The 17754-nt window shown below is 53.0% G+C and overlaps 7 protein-coding genes across 7 annotated transcripts; 5 read left to right on the top strand and 2 right to left on the bottom strand.

The window, feature by feature from the left end:
• Positions 1–801: 801 nt before the first annotated feature.
• Positions 802–2543, bottom strand: J4E83_007818 (uncharacterized protein; the record flags this gene model as incomplete). Its single annotated transcript, XM_049334716.1, has 2 exons — positions 802–2179; positions 2236–2543. 2 exons carry the CDS (start codon positions 2541–2543, stop codon positions 802–804), a joined length of 1686 nt encoding a protein of 561 aa, XP_049186205.1.
• A 3498-nt stretch (positions 2544–6041) lies between these two features.
• J4E83_007817 (uncharacterized protein) lies at positions 6042–8648 on the top strand (the record flags this gene model as incomplete). Its single annotated transcript, XM_049334715.1, has 2 exons — positions 6042–6509; positions 6561–8648. The coding sequence occupies 2 exons, from the start codon at positions 6042–6044 to the stop codon at positions 8646–8648; spliced, it is 2556 nt and encodes an 851-aa protein (XP_049186204.1).
• Positions 8649–8990: 342 nt separating this feature from the next.
• On the bottom strand, positions 8991–9676 carry J4E83_007816 (uncharacterized protein; the record flags this gene model as incomplete). Its single annotated transcript, XM_049334714.1, has 3 exons — positions 8991–9159; positions 9214–9326; positions 9440–9676. The coding sequence occupies 3 exons, from the start codon at positions 9674–9676 to the stop codon at positions 8991–8993; spliced, it is 519 nt and encodes a 172-aa protein (XP_049186203.1).
• A 294-nt stretch (positions 9677–9970) lies between these two features.
• PXR1 (telomerase inhibitor) lies at positions 9971–11164 on the top strand (the record flags this gene model as incomplete). The annotated part of the gene is made up of 3 exons (XM_049334713.1): positions 9971–9993; positions 10048–11086; positions 11138–11164. 3 exons carry the CDS (start codon positions 9971–9973, stop codon positions 11162–11164), a joined length of 1089 nt encoding a protein of 362 aa, XP_049186202.1.
• Positions 11165–11942: 778 nt separating this feature from the next.
• On the top strand, positions 11943–13743 carry J4E83_007814 (uncharacterized protein; the record flags this gene model as incomplete). The annotated part of the gene is made up of 3 exons (XM_049334712.1): positions 11943–11988; positions 12043–12272; positions 12322–13743. The coding sequence occupies 3 exons, from the start codon at positions 11943–11945 to the stop codon at positions 13741–13743; spliced, it is 1698 nt and encodes a 565-aa protein (XP_049186201.1).
• A 599-nt stretch (positions 13744–14342) lies between these two features.
• Positions 14343–15311, top strand: J4E83_007813 (uncharacterized protein; the record flags this gene model as incomplete). Its single annotated transcript, XM_049334711.1, has 3 exons — positions 14343–14361; positions 14436–14530; positions 14610–15311. 3 exons carry the CDS (start codon positions 14343–14345, stop codon positions 15309–15311), a joined length of 816 nt encoding a protein of 271 aa, XP_049186200.1.
• Positions 15312–16379: 1068 nt separating this feature from the next.
• On the top strand, positions 16380–17525 carry HIS1 (ATP phosphoribosyltransferase (ATP-PRTase) (ATP-PRT); the record flags this gene model as incomplete). The annotated part of the gene is made up of 3 exons (XM_049334710.1): positions 16380–16524; positions 16578–17237; positions 17287–17525. The coding sequence occupies 3 exons, from the start codon at positions 16380–16382 to the stop codon at positions 17523–17525; spliced, it is 1044 nt and encodes a 347-aa protein (XP_049186199.1).
• Positions 17526–17754: the final 229 nt, after the last annotated feature.

Raw genomic sequence — 17754 nt, 5'->3', positions numbered from 1 at the left:
GCTGTAATGTACATATACACATTGATCCTGTCCCTGAATGTCGATGGGTGTTTGCCCATGAGCCGTTAACGAAGATCATGGAATGCACAAGGATGTACATTATCTGTGAAAATACCGGATACATTCGGGTAGTTGCGCTTGTCAGTGTCTTTACAGTAAGTTCATTTGACTATGTAATTTCACGTCGCTGTCGTCACAGACGAGCCTAGTGATCGTACTGACACCAGACCATGTTTCAAGCGTTTTGAGAACGCTATACATCATCCCGAAGCCTGCTGGACGGCATTTCATAAACCCGGTGTTACTTGAGTTGAATCAGCACAGTGACATGGAGTTAGAAGAGATGACCATGAGATTCAGCGATGATGTACCTGGGTCTGCTAGCAATGGAAATTACAGTTGCCTCTATCTGTTCTGTTCCTGACCGATACATTGACTTGTGTTCCAAGACACAATGGACGCACTCTCGTTCTTTAGGACATCTTCCGTGGTAGATTATTATTGTACGAGAAATGAACGAGAAAGCGTTCTGCGATCGAAGGCATACAAAGCATGCTGAGTGTGACACGAACACATGATGGCAATGTTGACATGCAACTTTGTATCGAAGAGAAAATATTCGGGTATCTAGGTACTAACTTAGTGCACCAAAAAAGGTCTATGTCTATCTCTTGATTCCGCCGACAATGCTGACATGCTCATCGGCAATGTCTAATCTCAAATGATCTATGTGAAAACTCCAGACAAAGTAAGACATCATTCATCGGCTTCAGAATCTCTGATTCAGGGCCCAACAAATATTCAGTTCCTTCGAGACCCGATCCTGAGACCTGGTATTCCCTTCAGGCCCATCTTGCCGACTGTGGACTTCTCCAACATGGGCGGCTCGGGGCAGCCCATCGTGTACGCGTAATCATTAGCGAGACGAACTAGATCGGCCGTAGAGATCTGCAGCTTCTTGACGAAAGTCTTGTTGTAGCCAAGGAACGCCTGGTACGCCTTTGCCTTCGATTGCTCATCGACATTGGTGAAGGCTCGGTCAATGTTTGCTTGATGCGAGGGTAGACGTGACACAAGGTCGACGGGGTAAGGGTTGATAGGCAGCGTCTTGTTGATCCTTGGGAAAAAGGCTTCTTGCTCGAAGAGAACGAGGACGGCACGTCCATCCTTACCGGCACGAGCTGTTCGACCGACACGGTGAACGTACTGGTCAGTGCTTGAGGGGAGACCCAGCTGAACGACGAGGCCAACGTTGGGGAAATCCATGCCGCGCCCGACGACGTCGGATGCGAACAGAATACCGCTTTGAGCGTCCTTGAACTCCTGGGTAGTGCGTGTGCGTGCAGGCTGAGACATGCGGCTATGGAGCTCAAATAGCTTGAACTGGGGCAGCGCATTTCGGTAGAGGTCATAGAGCAGTCCGACACCGTTCGCGGTGGTACCGAAGACAATGGCTTTGAAGCCGGTGGGGTTCTGGTTGTACTCCTCCTCGATCAGGGCTGACAACGCAGGGAAAGTCTGACCGACAGTAGGAACAGAGAAGAAGAATTGTGGTACGCGCTCGTGGGTCGGCACTTCGTTCGGGTCGACAGTCGAAAGATGTGTGTAACCAGGGAATAAGACGATCTTGGCGATGTCAAGAACCTCCTTGGGGAGTGTGGCAGAGAAACACATTCCTTGCCAGCCATCGTTCTTTGGGGGAATGCGCCTGAGTATCTTCTTGACCGCAGGTGCAAACCCGGCATCGAGCATCTGATCAGCTTCATCGAGGATAACCGTCTTCAGATCACTGAACTTTTCGCGAACTTCCTCTTCACCCAGAATGTCGTCAAGGCGACCGGGAGTAGCGACCAAGACGGTAGGGTTGCCGTTCATGAAGGCCTTAAGGTTCGAGGCACGGGAAGTACCACCAAACGCAGTATGGCACTCCATCTTCTGGGGCAGACACGATGTGACACCGTTGCACTCCTTCGCAATTTGTAGAGCCAGCTCGCGGGTAGGGCAGACGACGAGGATGGCGACCTTGCCTTTCCGGGGCATGTTACCGGCTAGGAGATTTTGGATCGCAGGCAGTAGGAAGGCCACGGTCTTGCCCGTACCAGTCTTCGCCTGTACAACACAGTCGGAGGAGGAACTGGGCAGCTCAGTGAGAACCTTTTGTTGAACAGGGGACATGTATCTGTAAGAGTCAGCGACCGTGCTGGGAGAGTGCAACGTAAGAAGGGTTATGCTTACTCAAATCCCATCTTGTCCAAGCCATTTAGCAACGCTGGATGTAGCTTGTTCTTCAGGTCGGCGAAGGGCTTCGGTGCCGCATCGCCCGCCGCAGTGCTGTACATCTGCCGTACGTCGACGCCCATATCTGGCTTCGGCAGCGTGTCTTCAACTCTAGGACGTTTTGGGTGCTGCGACATGGTCGAGCGAGCGTTCGCAGGTCCTCGCCCGGGTGTGCCATTGGTACGGTCACCGCCGCCACCGCCGCCGCCTCCACGGCCTCCTCCTCTGCCGCCGCGGGTCCATTTGCGCTTCGGTGGTGCGGACATGTCTGGGACTGGTGCTGGAAGTGAGGTGTACTGTCTGTATTGGGTGCAGTTGAGTGCGAAGGGGATTGTCGAGATGAGGCTATGTCTTGTATTAGTTGCTAGAGAGCGCGGCTGAACGAGACGAGCAAGAGCGAACGGGCGAGATGAGAGAGTGTGTGAAACTAGTTTCATTATCTTCATTCGTACATACAAAGTAATCCGCACTGAGAAACTAGAGAAAAGTAGAGACGCCGAGGGGTTGTGGATACAGAGAGCGATCGTACCCTTAGTTTGCCTTCCGGCCAGAAAAAGTTCAGCGCACCGAGTCAGTCTGTGCTTTCTGCGACCGCTCGCTGAGTCAGCCATCCTCCGACCTATTCACGCCCGTCATACTGACAACAACACCAACCTCGAACCATTGGCGCGCTCGTTAGCCATCTATAGGCGTACAGTCTCGAAATTCAGAGAGTGATATATAGGCACCCACTGCGACGTCTCACGTTCGAGCGGAGGAGACTTCTGGAGCACTCTGCTTCACCTAAGTACCCGTCACCAGCTACAATCAAGCCATGTCTAGTGCCTCGTGATCTACACGCATGATGCTGCTAAACGTGACTTCAAAGTCCCCAGTACCCTCTCTTTGCACAATATTGTAGCATGGCTCTATGAATTTGGCGTAATCTTCACCCACCAGCGTCCAAATCAACTCGTCTGCCGGAGTGTTTAGGACAGCAACGAGCCGAAATTTGATTCGGAAATGCGTCCGGAAAGTCTCAAAAAGTTGATACATGTATTCCACTACGTCATCAAGATACAATGCCCTGGTCTGGTCGTCAGGGTCTGCATAAGTGGCGTCTACTGTGGGGACAGTAATATATATTTCGACATCTCCGCTCGTGCTTGGGTTCCGTAGTTTGTCCATTGTCATCTCCAGGAATTCGATCAGGAGACGTCGTTCCGCTGTACTCAGGGGGATCGGGGCGGCGGTATTGCATTTCGTAGCAATATCACTAAACCAGTCTCGTACCAGTGTGGAAAGCGTAGGTAATCGTGATGGATCTCCGAGTTCGCTGAAAATTCTCTTGTAATGGCTGGGATTAAGATACTCGTAAAGTAGTGTGTTGAGATCATGCGAAGTTGACTTTTTGACTCGCACCCAATCTTGCTGACCATCTGTCGCGTTTGGTGGATTGGCTTCAAGCCAGTGCTCACCCCATGTATACGTATGTGCGAGTAGTTGTAAGAGGCGAGGCAACTGCTTGATACCCTTCCAGTGCACGAAAAGGCGTGCTTCCTTCTCTCGGTCGAGCGCATACAATGTGTCGCCGGCAGCTTGCTGGATCTCCCGGCTGACTCCAGTGATGCCGGAATTGTATGCAGTGGCCACCCAACGTACATGTTTGATCCCAGGAACAGTATTGAGGACCATACGATTTGAGTTCCATATGTAGATCTCCAGGCGAAGTTCTTCTGGGAGCGCGGCGAAGCCAGTTTTGAGTCTGTCGATTGAATCCATAGTAGGGTGAAAACTCATAGCTCTTTGCTTTCTGGCTACCTAGGTATCGATACGTTGGTGGGCTGATACGTAGCAGGCCTTTGTCTCCTACTTGCAGGTTCTCTGTAGTCTTTGATGGCTTTTTGTCGAAGTTTGACCCTCTCAATGACGGCAGATCTTAGAGTGGGGTCGTTTGAAGGTAAAACCTCAAGAGATACAGGTATGATTGAAAGACTCTACTGCATCGTAGCTCGAGAAAAGAGGTGTCAGTAGCGACATAATAATCTTACTGTGGGCAGTTTACAACCGTGGTTTCGCGTACCCGATTTTGTATTTTCGTCTAGGTCTTACTTGAAATGCAGTGGTTGTGAGTGGCTGCCCAGAATCTCCATCACCAAGTGTCTGTACCTGGGAACAATCCAAGCTACATGAAGAAATTTATCGTCGAGATCCATCAGAGCGCAGGCGCAAAGATTAGAAGAAAGGGCCCTCTCGTCACGATTCATCGTAGACCACAACAGACCTCGGAAATACCTAGGCACTTCGTTCGCGCGCCTACCAAGCTACCCCACTTATGAGTGCGCAGCCGTTAGCATGATGTGTTATAGCTTACTAACGTCGTTGCGAGGAGGATCGGGGAGGTGGTGATAACTGTACTCCTGAAACTGAGAAGGATGTCTATGGCCGTGACGCACCAACAGCGCGACACAAGCATTGATGACCTGCTTGGCAGCGAAGCTTAGCTACGATCGCGCGCTAGGACGCAGATGGCATGATCGAGACCGCAGTGGGCCTGTGTCCCCTCGCTGATGCAGGATGGCTAAACATAATAGCATTTGGCGCCAGACTTCATCAGCGCTGCAGACAAGACTCGATACTGTATGGGTCACTCTCATGACAGTAGCTGTTTCGCAAGCTCCAGTGCCCACCCTAGTTGGTTTGATCCTAAGAGACGCCCCAGCAAGCTTCGCAAGCGGTATCGAGAGACAACGCAACTCGCATATGATTAGGCCGAGGGGGCAGACAAAAAGAATCGCGCAACGCAACAGCCTAGCGACCCAGCATCGGGGATCCGCGTAGGTTCACCCGCGCATGGTGTGCAGCTGCAGCGAGCACGGTGTCTGCCTCCGCGGGTAACTTTCTTGTATAGCTGGCGACGACCCAGGCAGTGCTTTCTGCCCTTGCGTACATAACACATCGTCGGGCCTCCATACTCCAGCTAAACAACACCTGCAAACTTCAGGTGCTACTGATGAGACCGAACTTTTGCACCCACCAAGAGCCCCCGCCCAACCACTCTCCACCGTGGACAGACCCTGTGTTCCTTTGACGACTTGGCAGCCAAGAGCATTTGCGGCTCTTGAACAAGCCTTCTGCGCGACCCAAGCTGTACGTAACTGCTGATCCATCATACATCCATCCCTTCCTTCGCGCCCCACAAGCGTCCCGATTGCTGTCCGCTGTCCGCCTCGTGCCCGTCACGTTAGCATCCATGGGGCTGCGGCGCCGTGCACGACGGCTTGTCTTTGCTCACGCTAGAGAGCACTGCCACCATCACCATCGTCGTTCCCCGCGTGGGACCGCGAGACATCACCGTATTGCCACGATTACGCCGTGTCCACCGCAATGCTGACCAGAGGTGCGCGCTATCCAGTTGCCTGTCACCGACCTTGTCCATCGCCATCACCACAGCCCCCCGTCCATCTGAGACAGTTGCGCGTCGCCGTTGCGTGCGCCAGCCCCGAAGCGATCGCCCAAGAACCACAACACCATATACCGGACACCTGACCGCGTCCTCCGCCGTGCTGGTTGCGCCTATCGTTCTGACTAGCCACGCAAAGCCATCTTCGCGATATACCTACCGACGGTCGCGTGCGCCTCCCGACACCGGTGCCTGCACGCAACAGCTCGTCCCGGCGGCCCAAGCGACTAGCTTGTACTGGCACATTTGTGGAATCGCGTGGGCTTCCGGAGACGACCATCTATACTGCGGATAGCCGCATGATGTGCCTGGTACACGGAGTATGACTTCCAGCCAGACACGTGCAGCTGCTACTCCGTCCTCCCCAGTGTCGAGCCGGTCGTTTCTCTCTCGGCTCAAATCGCCCTTGACATCCAAGTCCCGCAACTACACCGAATTCTATATTCAATCAGATGACCCCCATCGCCATTACACGCCGGGCGACATCATTAGTGGGACTGTCATTATCAAGATCGTCAAACCCCTGAGAATCACTCATTTGGTCGTATCTTTGCACGGCTATGCGCAGGTTTTCAAGAACCCAAATACTCCCGGAGACGCCTACAAGAACTACTGCTCAACAGTCGGCTCTGGGAGAGGGAAAAAGGCAGTGAGCTACTTTGGCAATGGATTCGTTTCGCTGTTCGAGGACGAGGTTGTGCTTTGCGGCGAGGGAAGACTGGCTGAGGGTGTATACCACTTTAACTTCGAACTCGAGTTCCCTTCCAAAGGCTTACCCAGCAGTATTGACGTGAGTAGCGATTCGTCTGCGGTTGACAGACTTACTAACAACCTATCACAGTTCGAGCGCGGAACGATATCTTACATGCTCAATGCCACCTTGACACGCCCCACGACCATGTCGCCGACCGCGTCATGCGACACAAAGGTCTACCTCACCGAATCGATCGACATCGCGCCCGTGCCGCAGCTGAAGCCCCGTGTCATTTCTTTGGAACCCATATCTAGACGAACACGCGCTAGGTCGACACGGAAACGGCCAATAGAGGAGACGTCACATACACCCTCTGGCTCGGAGCTTCAGTCAGTGGGGTCCGCCTTGGAAGCAACTAAGACCATCGATGAGATGGAGGGTCCACGGAGCCCCTCGCCTAGCGACGTAAGCTATGAGAGTCAAAGGAGTAGTGGAAACGCTTCCGGAACAGAGTACGGCGTTCGTTCGATCAACACGGCTACAGATGGATCAAACTCACAGAATGGAAGTCGAGCGACACTGAAAGGAAAGACAATCACAGCCACGATCGACGTGCTCAAGGGCGGCTTTCTCAGAGGCGACCAAATACCGATCAAAGTGACCGTGAATCACACGAAGCATATACGAAGCTTGAAAGGTATCATCATCACGTTGTATCGTCAAGCACGAGTTGACATGCATCCTGCACTGCCTGTCGTACCAAACAGCAAAGGCGACAAGACCAAGTCAGAAGATTACTATCCGAAATCGAGGACTGGCCTAGGAGGGTTATCCCTCTCATCAGCTGGATCCAGTCACTTGTTCCGAAAGGATCTGTGCCAATCTTTTGCACCACTTTTCGTCGATCCCAGAACGCTCATGGCCGAGGTGAAGTGTGCGGTGCGCGTACCGGATGAAGCTTTCCCCACAATATCAAACGTACCGGGCGCAATGATATCCTTCAAGTACTACGTCGAGGTCGTTGTAGACATACAAGGCAAGCTCACAGGCCTCGACCGAATGGTGTCCAACGCTGGGCTTGTCAATCTGCCTTCTGCAGCTGGAGGTACCTCTGCCATGACACGTGACGATGCTAGCGGCAGCATGTTCTCGACTTGGGGAGGTAACTTTGTCGACACCGATCAGATTCGGCGCGAGAAGGGCATCATCTCTGCTTTGTTCGAAGTTGTTATCGGTACCAGAGACAGCGACCGGAACGGCAAGAAGAAACAGATACAGGAACAGCCGGCTGATGACAATGGCGCCTACGGAGGATACTACGATGAGCAGGGCTACGATCAGTACTACTACGAGCAGGACGAGAACGGGCAATACTACGATTACAATTACGATCCAACGCATGACGACGTCCCCGGATATGAACAGCATAGCGCAGGCAGAGCACCAGGGTTCCCTGTGCCTGCAGTTGCTCCTCAAGAAGAGCAGGGGATATCGGAGAAAGAACGGTTGCGACGAGCAGAAGAACGCTTACTACCTTCTCAACCGCCAGATGCTGCTGGATCCTCCACCCCTTCAGGGGGTATTCAATATGGCATACCTGCGTCAGCGCCTGTGCTACCAGAAGATGATGATCCAAACCCTCCTTACGTCGCAGTAGCTTCATCATCTTCGACTCCAGCCCATCCTCCGCCCCCATTTCGTGCGACATCTTCGCCCATGTTGTCGTCACGCATGACATCATCACCATCGTTACAGCGCCGTGTTACGAACATCACAGATGACGAGACGAGAACTATTCGAACTGAGTCCTCGCATACCATACATCCCAGTCGATCAGAGCCACCCGTTAATGGCGAAGACAACGACCCATCAAAACCACTGCCGCCATTGCCACCCCAATTGCCACACATGGCACAAGGCTCCGCACCAGAGTACGTCGCTGGTTCGTCATCACATGTCGAACCTACCGATGACAAGCAGGAGATGCAGCGACGTAGACTGGAAATGGAAAGAAGTGCACCGCCCACAGATCATGATGAAGATGGAGAGTCCTCACATGCTCTTTCAGCGCCACCACTCGATAGAATGCGTACTTTACAATTGGTACCCTCGGCACCTGCGCTAAATGACGAAGACGAAGATCTCGTGGGCGCTGTACGCCCAGGTCGAAGTACGCAAGGTGCGCCGCAAGATAGCAGGCGGCAAAGCGAAGCCTTGCCGGAGTACCGGAGGTGACATGCATGACAACGGCGTTTGTGGTATTTCAGGCGCGACCATGCATAGAAAGGAGCGTTGCGCACAGCGGAATCTTATGCGGGAATCTTTTCAAAACGCAAATTTACAGGAAATAGTTGGGTGGTCGACTCTTATGATATCCTTGAATTATATTACATTACTTCGATGCCTGAGCCCTCAACTTTGAGAAGACATTGCCTGCTTGTTCTGCCATGACTTGGTCTATCACACTTAAGACGAGAATCGTGACTCTAATAGTGGCAAACTGTCCCTGCGACAGGCCCGCGATATTCTGCGCATGCCCGGCTCACCACTCTCTCTCTGTCCTCAGAGGTCTAGGGCTCACTTCATCTCCCGTAGTCGGCGTTCGACGACGGTCTCGAGATCACGAGAGTGCGCGTTGTGTATCTTTTGCAAGCTCGCTAGCTGCCTGCCCATAGCGGCCTCGATATTGATCTTTTGGCCGAGAAGGTCCTGGAGACGTTTGAGCTGTGCTTGATGGGCTGCTGATCTGAGGTACTGTTAGTATGTGGTTCATCATCTTTTCCATGACTTCGTTGCTTACGCCTCAGCCTCGTGTGTGTCAAAGACTGCATTGATAGACTCTTCCAACTCCTCTTTCTTTTTGTTGTAAGCTATACCTACATTCTTCTTCGACATGTCATGATACTTGCGTCGCTGCACAAGTGATTAGCCTCATGTCTCCGACACCCGAATGACGAGGCGAATGTGGGTCATAGATGTGGATATGGAGACGACAGTCTGCTGGTAATGGGCCCATCTCAACATACGTCGTCTACCATCTTCACCATCATTTGTTCCAGCGGACCATCGGAAGTGCGCTGCAATGCTTCTGCCTCATCATCTCCAGCATGTTCATCGTCGATCGCGCTATTGCCTTGGTCGAGGTCTTCGAGATCATCAGCTTCGTTGATGACCTGTTTCCGTGAATGCCTTGCGCTCTGGCGAGTGGTGGCTGTGGAGGGGCTTGTGAGAGTGGATTTCTTGGTGGTGCGCGGTGGTGCCATGGCTGCTGTTGGTAAGTGCTGATGATTAGTGGTGTGAGTGAAGGTGGTGATCAATCGTTTTGCCGTAACCTTCGTATTGCGAAAGTCGTTGTGGCTCAAGTGACGGAAGCTTGTGAGTTAGAGGGTGAAAGTCGGAGGCTTGGATACGGCGAGGCATGGCTTCCCCACATCCATGGATGGATGGCGCCAAGATTCCGCGCTAGCGTGCATCCACAGTTTTTTCGGGCTTGTGTTTGCGGACTCCCGCTTTCTCTTCAACAATCACGAAATCGCTCAGTCTGTTCAGTGTTCAGCATGGGTCTCGCAGCGCCGAAGAAGTACGTTGGCCAGTTTGGCTCTGGCTGTTTCCTGCCAAACTAACGCCACACCAGTCGATCGAAGATCTCCAACGATCCCCAAAACACTACTTGGGCGAACAACACGTCGCGCTTCGGCCATCGCATATTGACCTCGCAAGGATGGCAGCCCGGCAACTCACTGGGCGCGACAGACGCCTCCCACGCCGCTCACTATACCGCTGCCTCGCAATCGCACATCCGAGTATTCCTCAAAGATGACAACCTTGGCTTGGGCGCAAAGCGAGGAAGTGAGCGCGCCGAGAACTTTGGTCTTGCAGGACTAGAGAGCATTCTTGGACGTCTGAATGGCAATGAGGCGGAGGTCAAGAAGGAAGAGGAAAGGCGAGAGGAAATTGAGAAGAGGGCTTTTGTCTACCGGAAATACGGCATGATGAACTTTGTGAGCGGTGGTTTCCTGGTGGGCGACAAGATTACCAAGGGCTCGGATATCAAGAAGGAAGTGGAGATCAAGACTGAGATCAAGACTGAGTCGGAGAGCGAGGACGGCGCATCGGCGAAGAAAGATAAAAAGAGGAAGCGAGAGGAGCGCACCGAAGACGAGCCCAAGGTGAAGCGCAAGAAGAAGAGCATGGATCTGCGCGACGAAGCACGCAAGGAGGGCGACTCATCCAAGTCAAAGAAAGACAAGAAGGACAAAAAAGATAAAAAGGAAAAGAAGAAAGACAAGTCGAAGAAATCAAAACGGGCATCTTCGTCTGATGCCGAATCTTCCACCGACGACGCCGCCGCTCCGGCATCTGACCCAGAACCGCTCACAGACAAGGCACGGCGGAAGGCCGAGAAGAAGGCACGCAAAGAGGAGAAGAAGGCGAAGAAGGCCCTGAAGAAAGCTGCAAAGAAGGCTGCGAAAAAGGACAGCTCAGACGACTCGAGCTCAGAAAGCGAGGAAGACGAGAGCGCGCCGACAACGATCTCATCGGTACCTGTGTCGAAGACATCTACGCCTGTTCCCGCGGGCCTATCATACACCCCAAGAGGCATGCATGCCGTCAGACAGAAGTGGATCCGGCAGAAGAAGGCTGCGACTATGGATGCACAAGCGATGAAAGAGGTATGTTTGCATTGCCATGGCTTGATGTGCTTCCCACTAACGTCTCCATAGATATTCATGATCAAGACGCCATCGTAGACTCATATTGATGAACGGATCTGTACATGCATAGCGAGGAGTTATCAGGGTTTTTTGTTTAGCATGCACGTGCCGGGTTGTATTCTCAAGTTCCGGGCCATCGAGATAGAGAGCATAGAGATGCCCTGTTACACTACACCAATTCTGGCTCTGATCTTGATCTTTCTGTCAGTCGATTGCGTCGCGTTGCATGGCGTGGTGTGGCTGTAAGCTTCGTACAACGGACAGTCGGAGCCCGACGATTGCGTGGCAGACATGGTCATGTCGGGCCTAATAGGGCTTTACAGTTGATAAGACTTTAATATTCCCCGCGTTTGAACTATCGGTCCTAGTATTAAGCCACCGGGCCCCTCGTCAAGCTTACTGCGGCTGTAGAGGACGGGTGCGCAAAAGCAAGGGGCAGTGTTGATATTGTTCGCGTGACTGCGCCCAAGCATCTGAGGTGAATGGGACATGACGGCGCCACCGGTGAGGACTGGGTTGCGTCACAGAGGAGAGAGCCCACTCGGGGCGATGGCGGGACATTTGTTTGTTGGAAATGTGCCGGCAGCCATAGGGCGGTTCCAGAAACAGGGATGCAAGATTACCCCCGTCAGTTCCTGCATGGTGGAGCTGATCACTAGTCCGCCGCCGACTTAGCCCATGTATAATGACCTCGCCCGACTTTGGTACTTGGCCCGCCCGTTGAGCACGACGCCTCCTTGACGGCCAATTCCCTACTCCATTCACTCACGCTCACTTGCCACCTGTTGCTTTTCTTCTTCTTCTTCCACACGCCATGGCAGCAAACGGCAGCATGCGCAGACGAACCGTCGACGCGCCCGGTAAGGCAATTGTCTCGATGTTGTCCGAGTCCTGTATGGCTAACCCGTACGCAGCGAGCCTTCACCCGCGCACATCGTCGCATTCCACCCAAACACCCGAACCCTCGCCTATAGATTCCATGCCCGCGCAATTGGCCTCTGAAATGCCTTCCATTTCCACATCGAAGCCGAACGGCGCGCCTGCGCTGCTCCGGAAGCAGTCGTCACCCATGATGCCTCCTTTCATGGTCTCTGCACCCGGCAAGGTCATCGTCTACGGAGAACACGCGGTAGTGCACGGCAAGGTAGGATTAACAGCACAATCATGTCGGGACACGTGCTGACCGGCTGCAGGCTGCCATCGCCGCCGCCATATCGCTCCGCTCCTACCTCCACGTCTCGTTCCTCTCCAAATCGAATCGGACCGTTAAACTGCGCTTCCCCGACATACAGATGGAGCACACGTGGAATATCGATGATCTGCCATGGGACAGCTTCTCCAAGTCAGGCAAGAAGAAGTACTACTACGACCTCGTCACCTCGCTCGACCCCGACCTCATGGCCGCCATCCAGCCCTTCATCGACGAAGTATCACCGAAAGCCCCCGAGTCGATACGCAAGATCCACCACGCCTCCGCGTGTTCCTTCCTATACCTCTTCCTTTCCCTCGCGTCGCGCAAAGTCCCTCCGTGCGTTTACACACTACGATCGACCATTCCCATTGGTGCTGGATTGGGCAGTAGCGCCAGTATATCCGTCTGCCTCAGCACGGCAATGCTGCTGCAGATACGCGCACTCAGCGGGCCTCATCAGGATCAGCCTCCGCAAGAATGTGAGCTCAACATCGAGCGAATCAACCGCTGGGCGTTCGTGGGCGAGATGTGCATACACGGAAATCCCTCAGGTGTCGATAATACCGTTTCCTCGGGCGGCAAAGCGGTTCTCTTCCAGCGGAGGGATTACGACAAGCCACCTCTGGTCATACCATTGCATAGCTTCCCCGAGCTCCCACTGCTGCTTGTCAACACACGGCAGTCGCGCAGTACGGCAACAGAAGTCGCCAAGGTCGCCAACCTTCTCAAGGTGCATCCCGATCTCACAGAAAACATCCTCAATGCTATTGGCCTAGTGACGGAATCTGCACACAAACTACTCACATCTCCCGATTTCGATGAAACATCTCCGGACTCACTAAGACATCTCGGTGAGCTCGTCACGATGAACCACGGGCTACTCGTCTCCTTGGGCGTCTCACATCCCAAACTTGAGCGTATCCGCGAGATAATCGATCACACGGGCATCGGATGGACAAAACTTACAGGTGCAGGAGGCGGAGGATGCGCTATTACTATTCTTAAGCCCCAACCACCAGCCCTCACCAACGGTCATGCGAATGGCGCGCATCACGATACCTCATCAGACGAATCTGACGCCTCTTCCGAAGCGGACGGGGGCGGCGCCGCATCCGTAATATCCAACGGCACAAAGCTAAAGTACAAGATTCTCGACTCTCTTGAGGTCAAATTAGAGAAGGAAGGCTTCGAGAAGTTCGAGACGACGCTTGCTGGTGACGGAGTAGGTGTGCTTTGGCCTGCTGTTCTACACAACGGAAATGAAGAGGAAGGCGGAGAGGAGATTGATCAAGAGAAGTTCCTTCGGGCCGAGGGCACAGTCGGTATCGAAAGACTGGTCGGTGTTTCCAGCTCGAAACGAAAGGGCCCTAGAGAGGTTAGAGAAGGGTGGAAATTTTGGAGACCCTGGGAGGTTCCCGAGTAGTAAACTCGGGTCTTTTGTTCCCAACAACTCGTCTGCTTCCAACATGTTCTGGCAATGTCCTGGTTGGGTTCGAGTTTCATCTTCCGTTCTTGTTTCTTTGTTGTTTAGCTAGATATAGGGATTTCATTGTACTTGAAGCCTTGACAGGCGTGAAGGAAAAGGCTAAAGAAGTAATGTCTTGTAGATATGAGATGGCTGATACAATCTGGCTGCAAGGCGCCTGCGGCCGAAGCATGGCCTAGCGTGAGCAGGACAGCAATAATGGAATCTCAAAGTTCCTCATGCATCACTTCATTGTACTGCGAGTTCTAGTCTGCGATCCACCTACAATAAACACAAGGGTCGTAGCGATTTGAGGTGTGCATGTAAAGAGTGAATGTGGCGTACCATGTGTGATTGGGCAGCTAATTTTTGGTAGATCAAGCGAGCCACGCGCGACACCTGCAGAAGCCCAACCATTGTCTTGCGCCGTAGTCAACCTTTGATCATTTCCTTCACCCACACCACTCGCCCATAAAACCCTGCGCCGCCGTCGGAACCCTTGGATACATTACTCCCAACAACACACAGCCCATACCTTTTCACAAACAACTGCAACCATGGCACCAGGAAAGTGGGGTACGTCATGCTCGCTGCCACTGCGCGCGGTTCAAGATGATCATGCAAAAACTTGGGACTGACATGTTCTGCAGACGACGAGGATGAGGGCAGCACTCCTCCCACATCCCCACAGGTGGCTCCTATCGCGCGCCGCAGCAAGTTCGACGATGAAGAAGAAGACGACGATGTGCGTCAGCCCACCATGCCCCGCGCTTGAATACTTCAAGCCCCGCCACGACCAATCGGACTGACATTGGACATAATAGGTACTAGATTCATGGGACGCCGCCGAAGATTCCGAAGTCGAACGCGAGAAGGCAAAGAAGGCCGCCGAGGCAAAGGCTAAGGCGGACGCAGAGGCAAAGGCAAACCACAAGTCCAAGGCGCAAAGGATCGAGGAGCACAGGCAGGCCGCGCTACGTCGGCGGCAGATGGAAGAAGATGGCGAGACCGACGAAGAAGAGACTGAGGCTGAACGCCGCGAACGAATGCGCCAGGCAGAACTCGACGCTTCGCGCGCTCAAGCTGAGGAACTCTTTGGCGACCTGAGCGTCGCGCCCAAGGCCCGTACCGGTAAAGCCATCACCATCGCCGACGAGTCCGACCCGGGCAACGCCATCGACCTTTCCTCCCTCGCTCTTTTCAACCCCAACACCAAGGACCAGTTTACTAAGCTCCGGGAAACTCTCACACCTCTGATTGCTGGCAACTCTAAGAAGGGCCAGTACTCGCTGTTCCTACAGGAGTTCACCAAGCAGATTGCTAAGGATCTGCCGAGTGAGCAGATTAAGAAGATTGCATCTGGCCTGACAACACTGAGCAACGAGAAGATGAAGGAAGAGAAGGCTGCTGAGAAGGGTGGAAAGAAGAGCAAGGCTGCAAAGACCAAGACTACACTCAATGCGAGCAGAGACGTCGGCGTCAGGGCAGATACTAGGGCATACGATGACGACGACTTTGGCGAGTAAGTCATGTCTGAGCCCGTCTGGCTTTTGCAACTGCTAACAGATTATAGTGATGACTTCATGTGAGGCATGACGAGGCTTCCTATGCATACGCCTTTCATATTGGAGTTCGTTCCTCATCATTCAGTTTGGAGTCGCGGTTGGTCATTTCAGGAAGGATTAAAAGGGAAACATGCGTGCATGGCGTCTTGCGCTTGACGTCTCTGTTTCGCGGTTGTGCTTCGAGATGAAGCGGCATAGGTTCAGTGCATATGTAGTGCATTATAGATAGGCACGCGTAGAGAGTAGATGTCTGATTCTTACAATCTGGTACTTCCTCCCACCCAATGTTGAAACATTCCAGATCAACGGCACAACAATAGTGTAGTGAAGCGTGTATCAACTCTCTTCCACCAGCGGTGATCGCAGAAACTGGATGTACTATTGTCAGCCCGCAGTCCAGATACGATAGTCAGCCATCTTGAGATTGAGTTGGTGCCGGCCAATGCCGCTTCGTCAAACTCCGACGCATCGCAACGCGGGGCAACATGTGTTGATGGAACGTCATCCCGCCAAAAAAAATTGAACGCGCCAGTCAGTCACGGCTACCAAATTTCCTGCACCAATTGGGATGATGTGAGCCAGAGAATTCCTAAGCCCGATACCATCGATATGCGCGCTCAGTTACCATGCTTTTGAGGGTTCACAGCCATTGGCGCATTACACGTGTAGCTCTTACCCCTCATTGAGTCACTCATTCGAGACGCGCCTCAATCTTGTACACTACAAAACGACACACACATCCACCCACTCGAGCCCACATTTCTGGTCTGACGCCGCCCGCGCATTTAGCCCTCTCCACGGCACCAAGCCCGCATCCAATTGCAAGTGCCGACGTGGGACTCGTGGCCTAGCCCGTAGCAGAATTCCCCATTCAAGTCTTTGTTAGAGGGTGCACAGCGCGCGTCTGCATACTACAAACCCTAGCAATTGCGTGCTTGATTCATAGCCATGGATCTCGTCAACTCGTATGTTTTGATTGTTTCTTTTCCCCATTCTTTTTCCTTCTTCTGATAAGCTTCTTGTATGACCATGGGGTACACCAACAGAAATGAAGGCGCAAGTGAGATCGAGCGCATCGCGCAAAGGGCGCGTCAGGGCAGCAGGAGTCTTCCTTTCATGACTGACCTTTTGGGAAACAGCTTGAACGACCGTCTCCTCTTTGCGGTGCCTAAGAGTACGTCGCCTACATTACTACCGGCTGGACTCATTGGCTAACAACCATCGCAGAGGGCCGCCTCCACCAAGCATGTCTTGACCTCCTCCACGGTTCGGACATTCAGTTCCACCGACACTCCCGTCTCGATATCGCACTCGTCAAGAACCACCCTCTCGCTCTCGTCTTCCTACCCGCCGCTGATATCCCGACTTTCGTAGGAGAAGGTCGCGTAGACTTGGGCATAACAGGGCGCGATCAAGTCGCAGAACACGAGTGCGTTGCACCACCTACTGCCACCAGCGGCGTAGAGGAGGTCCTCGATCTCGGTTTTGGAAAATGCAGTCTGCAGGTACAAGTCCCCGCAAAGGGCGACCTAGCCAAGCCAGAGGACTTGATCGGCAAGAACGTTGTCACCAGCTTCACCAACCTGGCTGAGCAGTACTTCCGGAAACTCGAGGCCGAGCAAGCTGGAAACACAAACGGCGAAGCCAACGGCGATGCGAAACTCAAGACAGTCATCAAGTACGTTGGCGGCAGTGTTGAAGCGGCATGCGCATTGGGTGTGGCGGACGGTATCGTCGATTTGGTGGAGTCAGGAGAGACAATGCGCGCTGCAGGCCTCAAGGCCATCTCCACAGTCGTCGACTCCAGCGCCATCCTCATCACGTCAAAGCACCCATCAGATCCCAAACTGGTTGAGCTGATCACCGCTCGGATAAAGGGTGTTATCAGTAAGTCGCATCGACTTCCGCATTCATTAGCACAACTAATTTCTCGCAGCTGCACAAAAGTACGTTCTGTGCACATACAACATCGACCGATCGAAACTCGATATCGCGCGCAAGATCACTCCCGGACGTCGCGCTCCCACCGTCAACGCGTTGGAAGAGGATGGCTGGGTGGCTGTACAGGCTATGGTGCTGAGGAAGGATATCGCTATTGCCATGGACAAATTGACGGAGGTCGGGGCCACCGATCTCATCGTAACAAAGATCGAGAACTCGAGAACGGGTGATTGAGCAACGCATGGCGCATGGGATTTGGGAGGATATACTGGTCTACATTTCCTGCGCAACAGATGCGTTTGATAGAATGGAACTATGTAGAGAGCTTTTAGTATACTAGCTGGATAGTCCGCTCCTTGTATTTGTAGCCGAATGCTATGGAAGCACAAGCGCCGTGTCTCTCTTGTCTAAGAAGCTTCGCGTGGCGGAATATTACTATGAGGTCTGCCATGAAGTCTCACAT

This window comes from Alternaria metachromatica (assembly GCF_023757995.1).
Source record: "Alternaria metachromatica strain BMP 0045 chromosome Unknown scaffold_20, whole genome shotgun sequence".
NCBI lineage: Eukaryota > Fungi > Ascomycota > Dothideomycetes > Pleosporales > Pleosporaceae > Alternaria > Alternaria metachromatica.
This window is presented reverse-complemented; position numbering and strand designations above follow the sequence as displayed.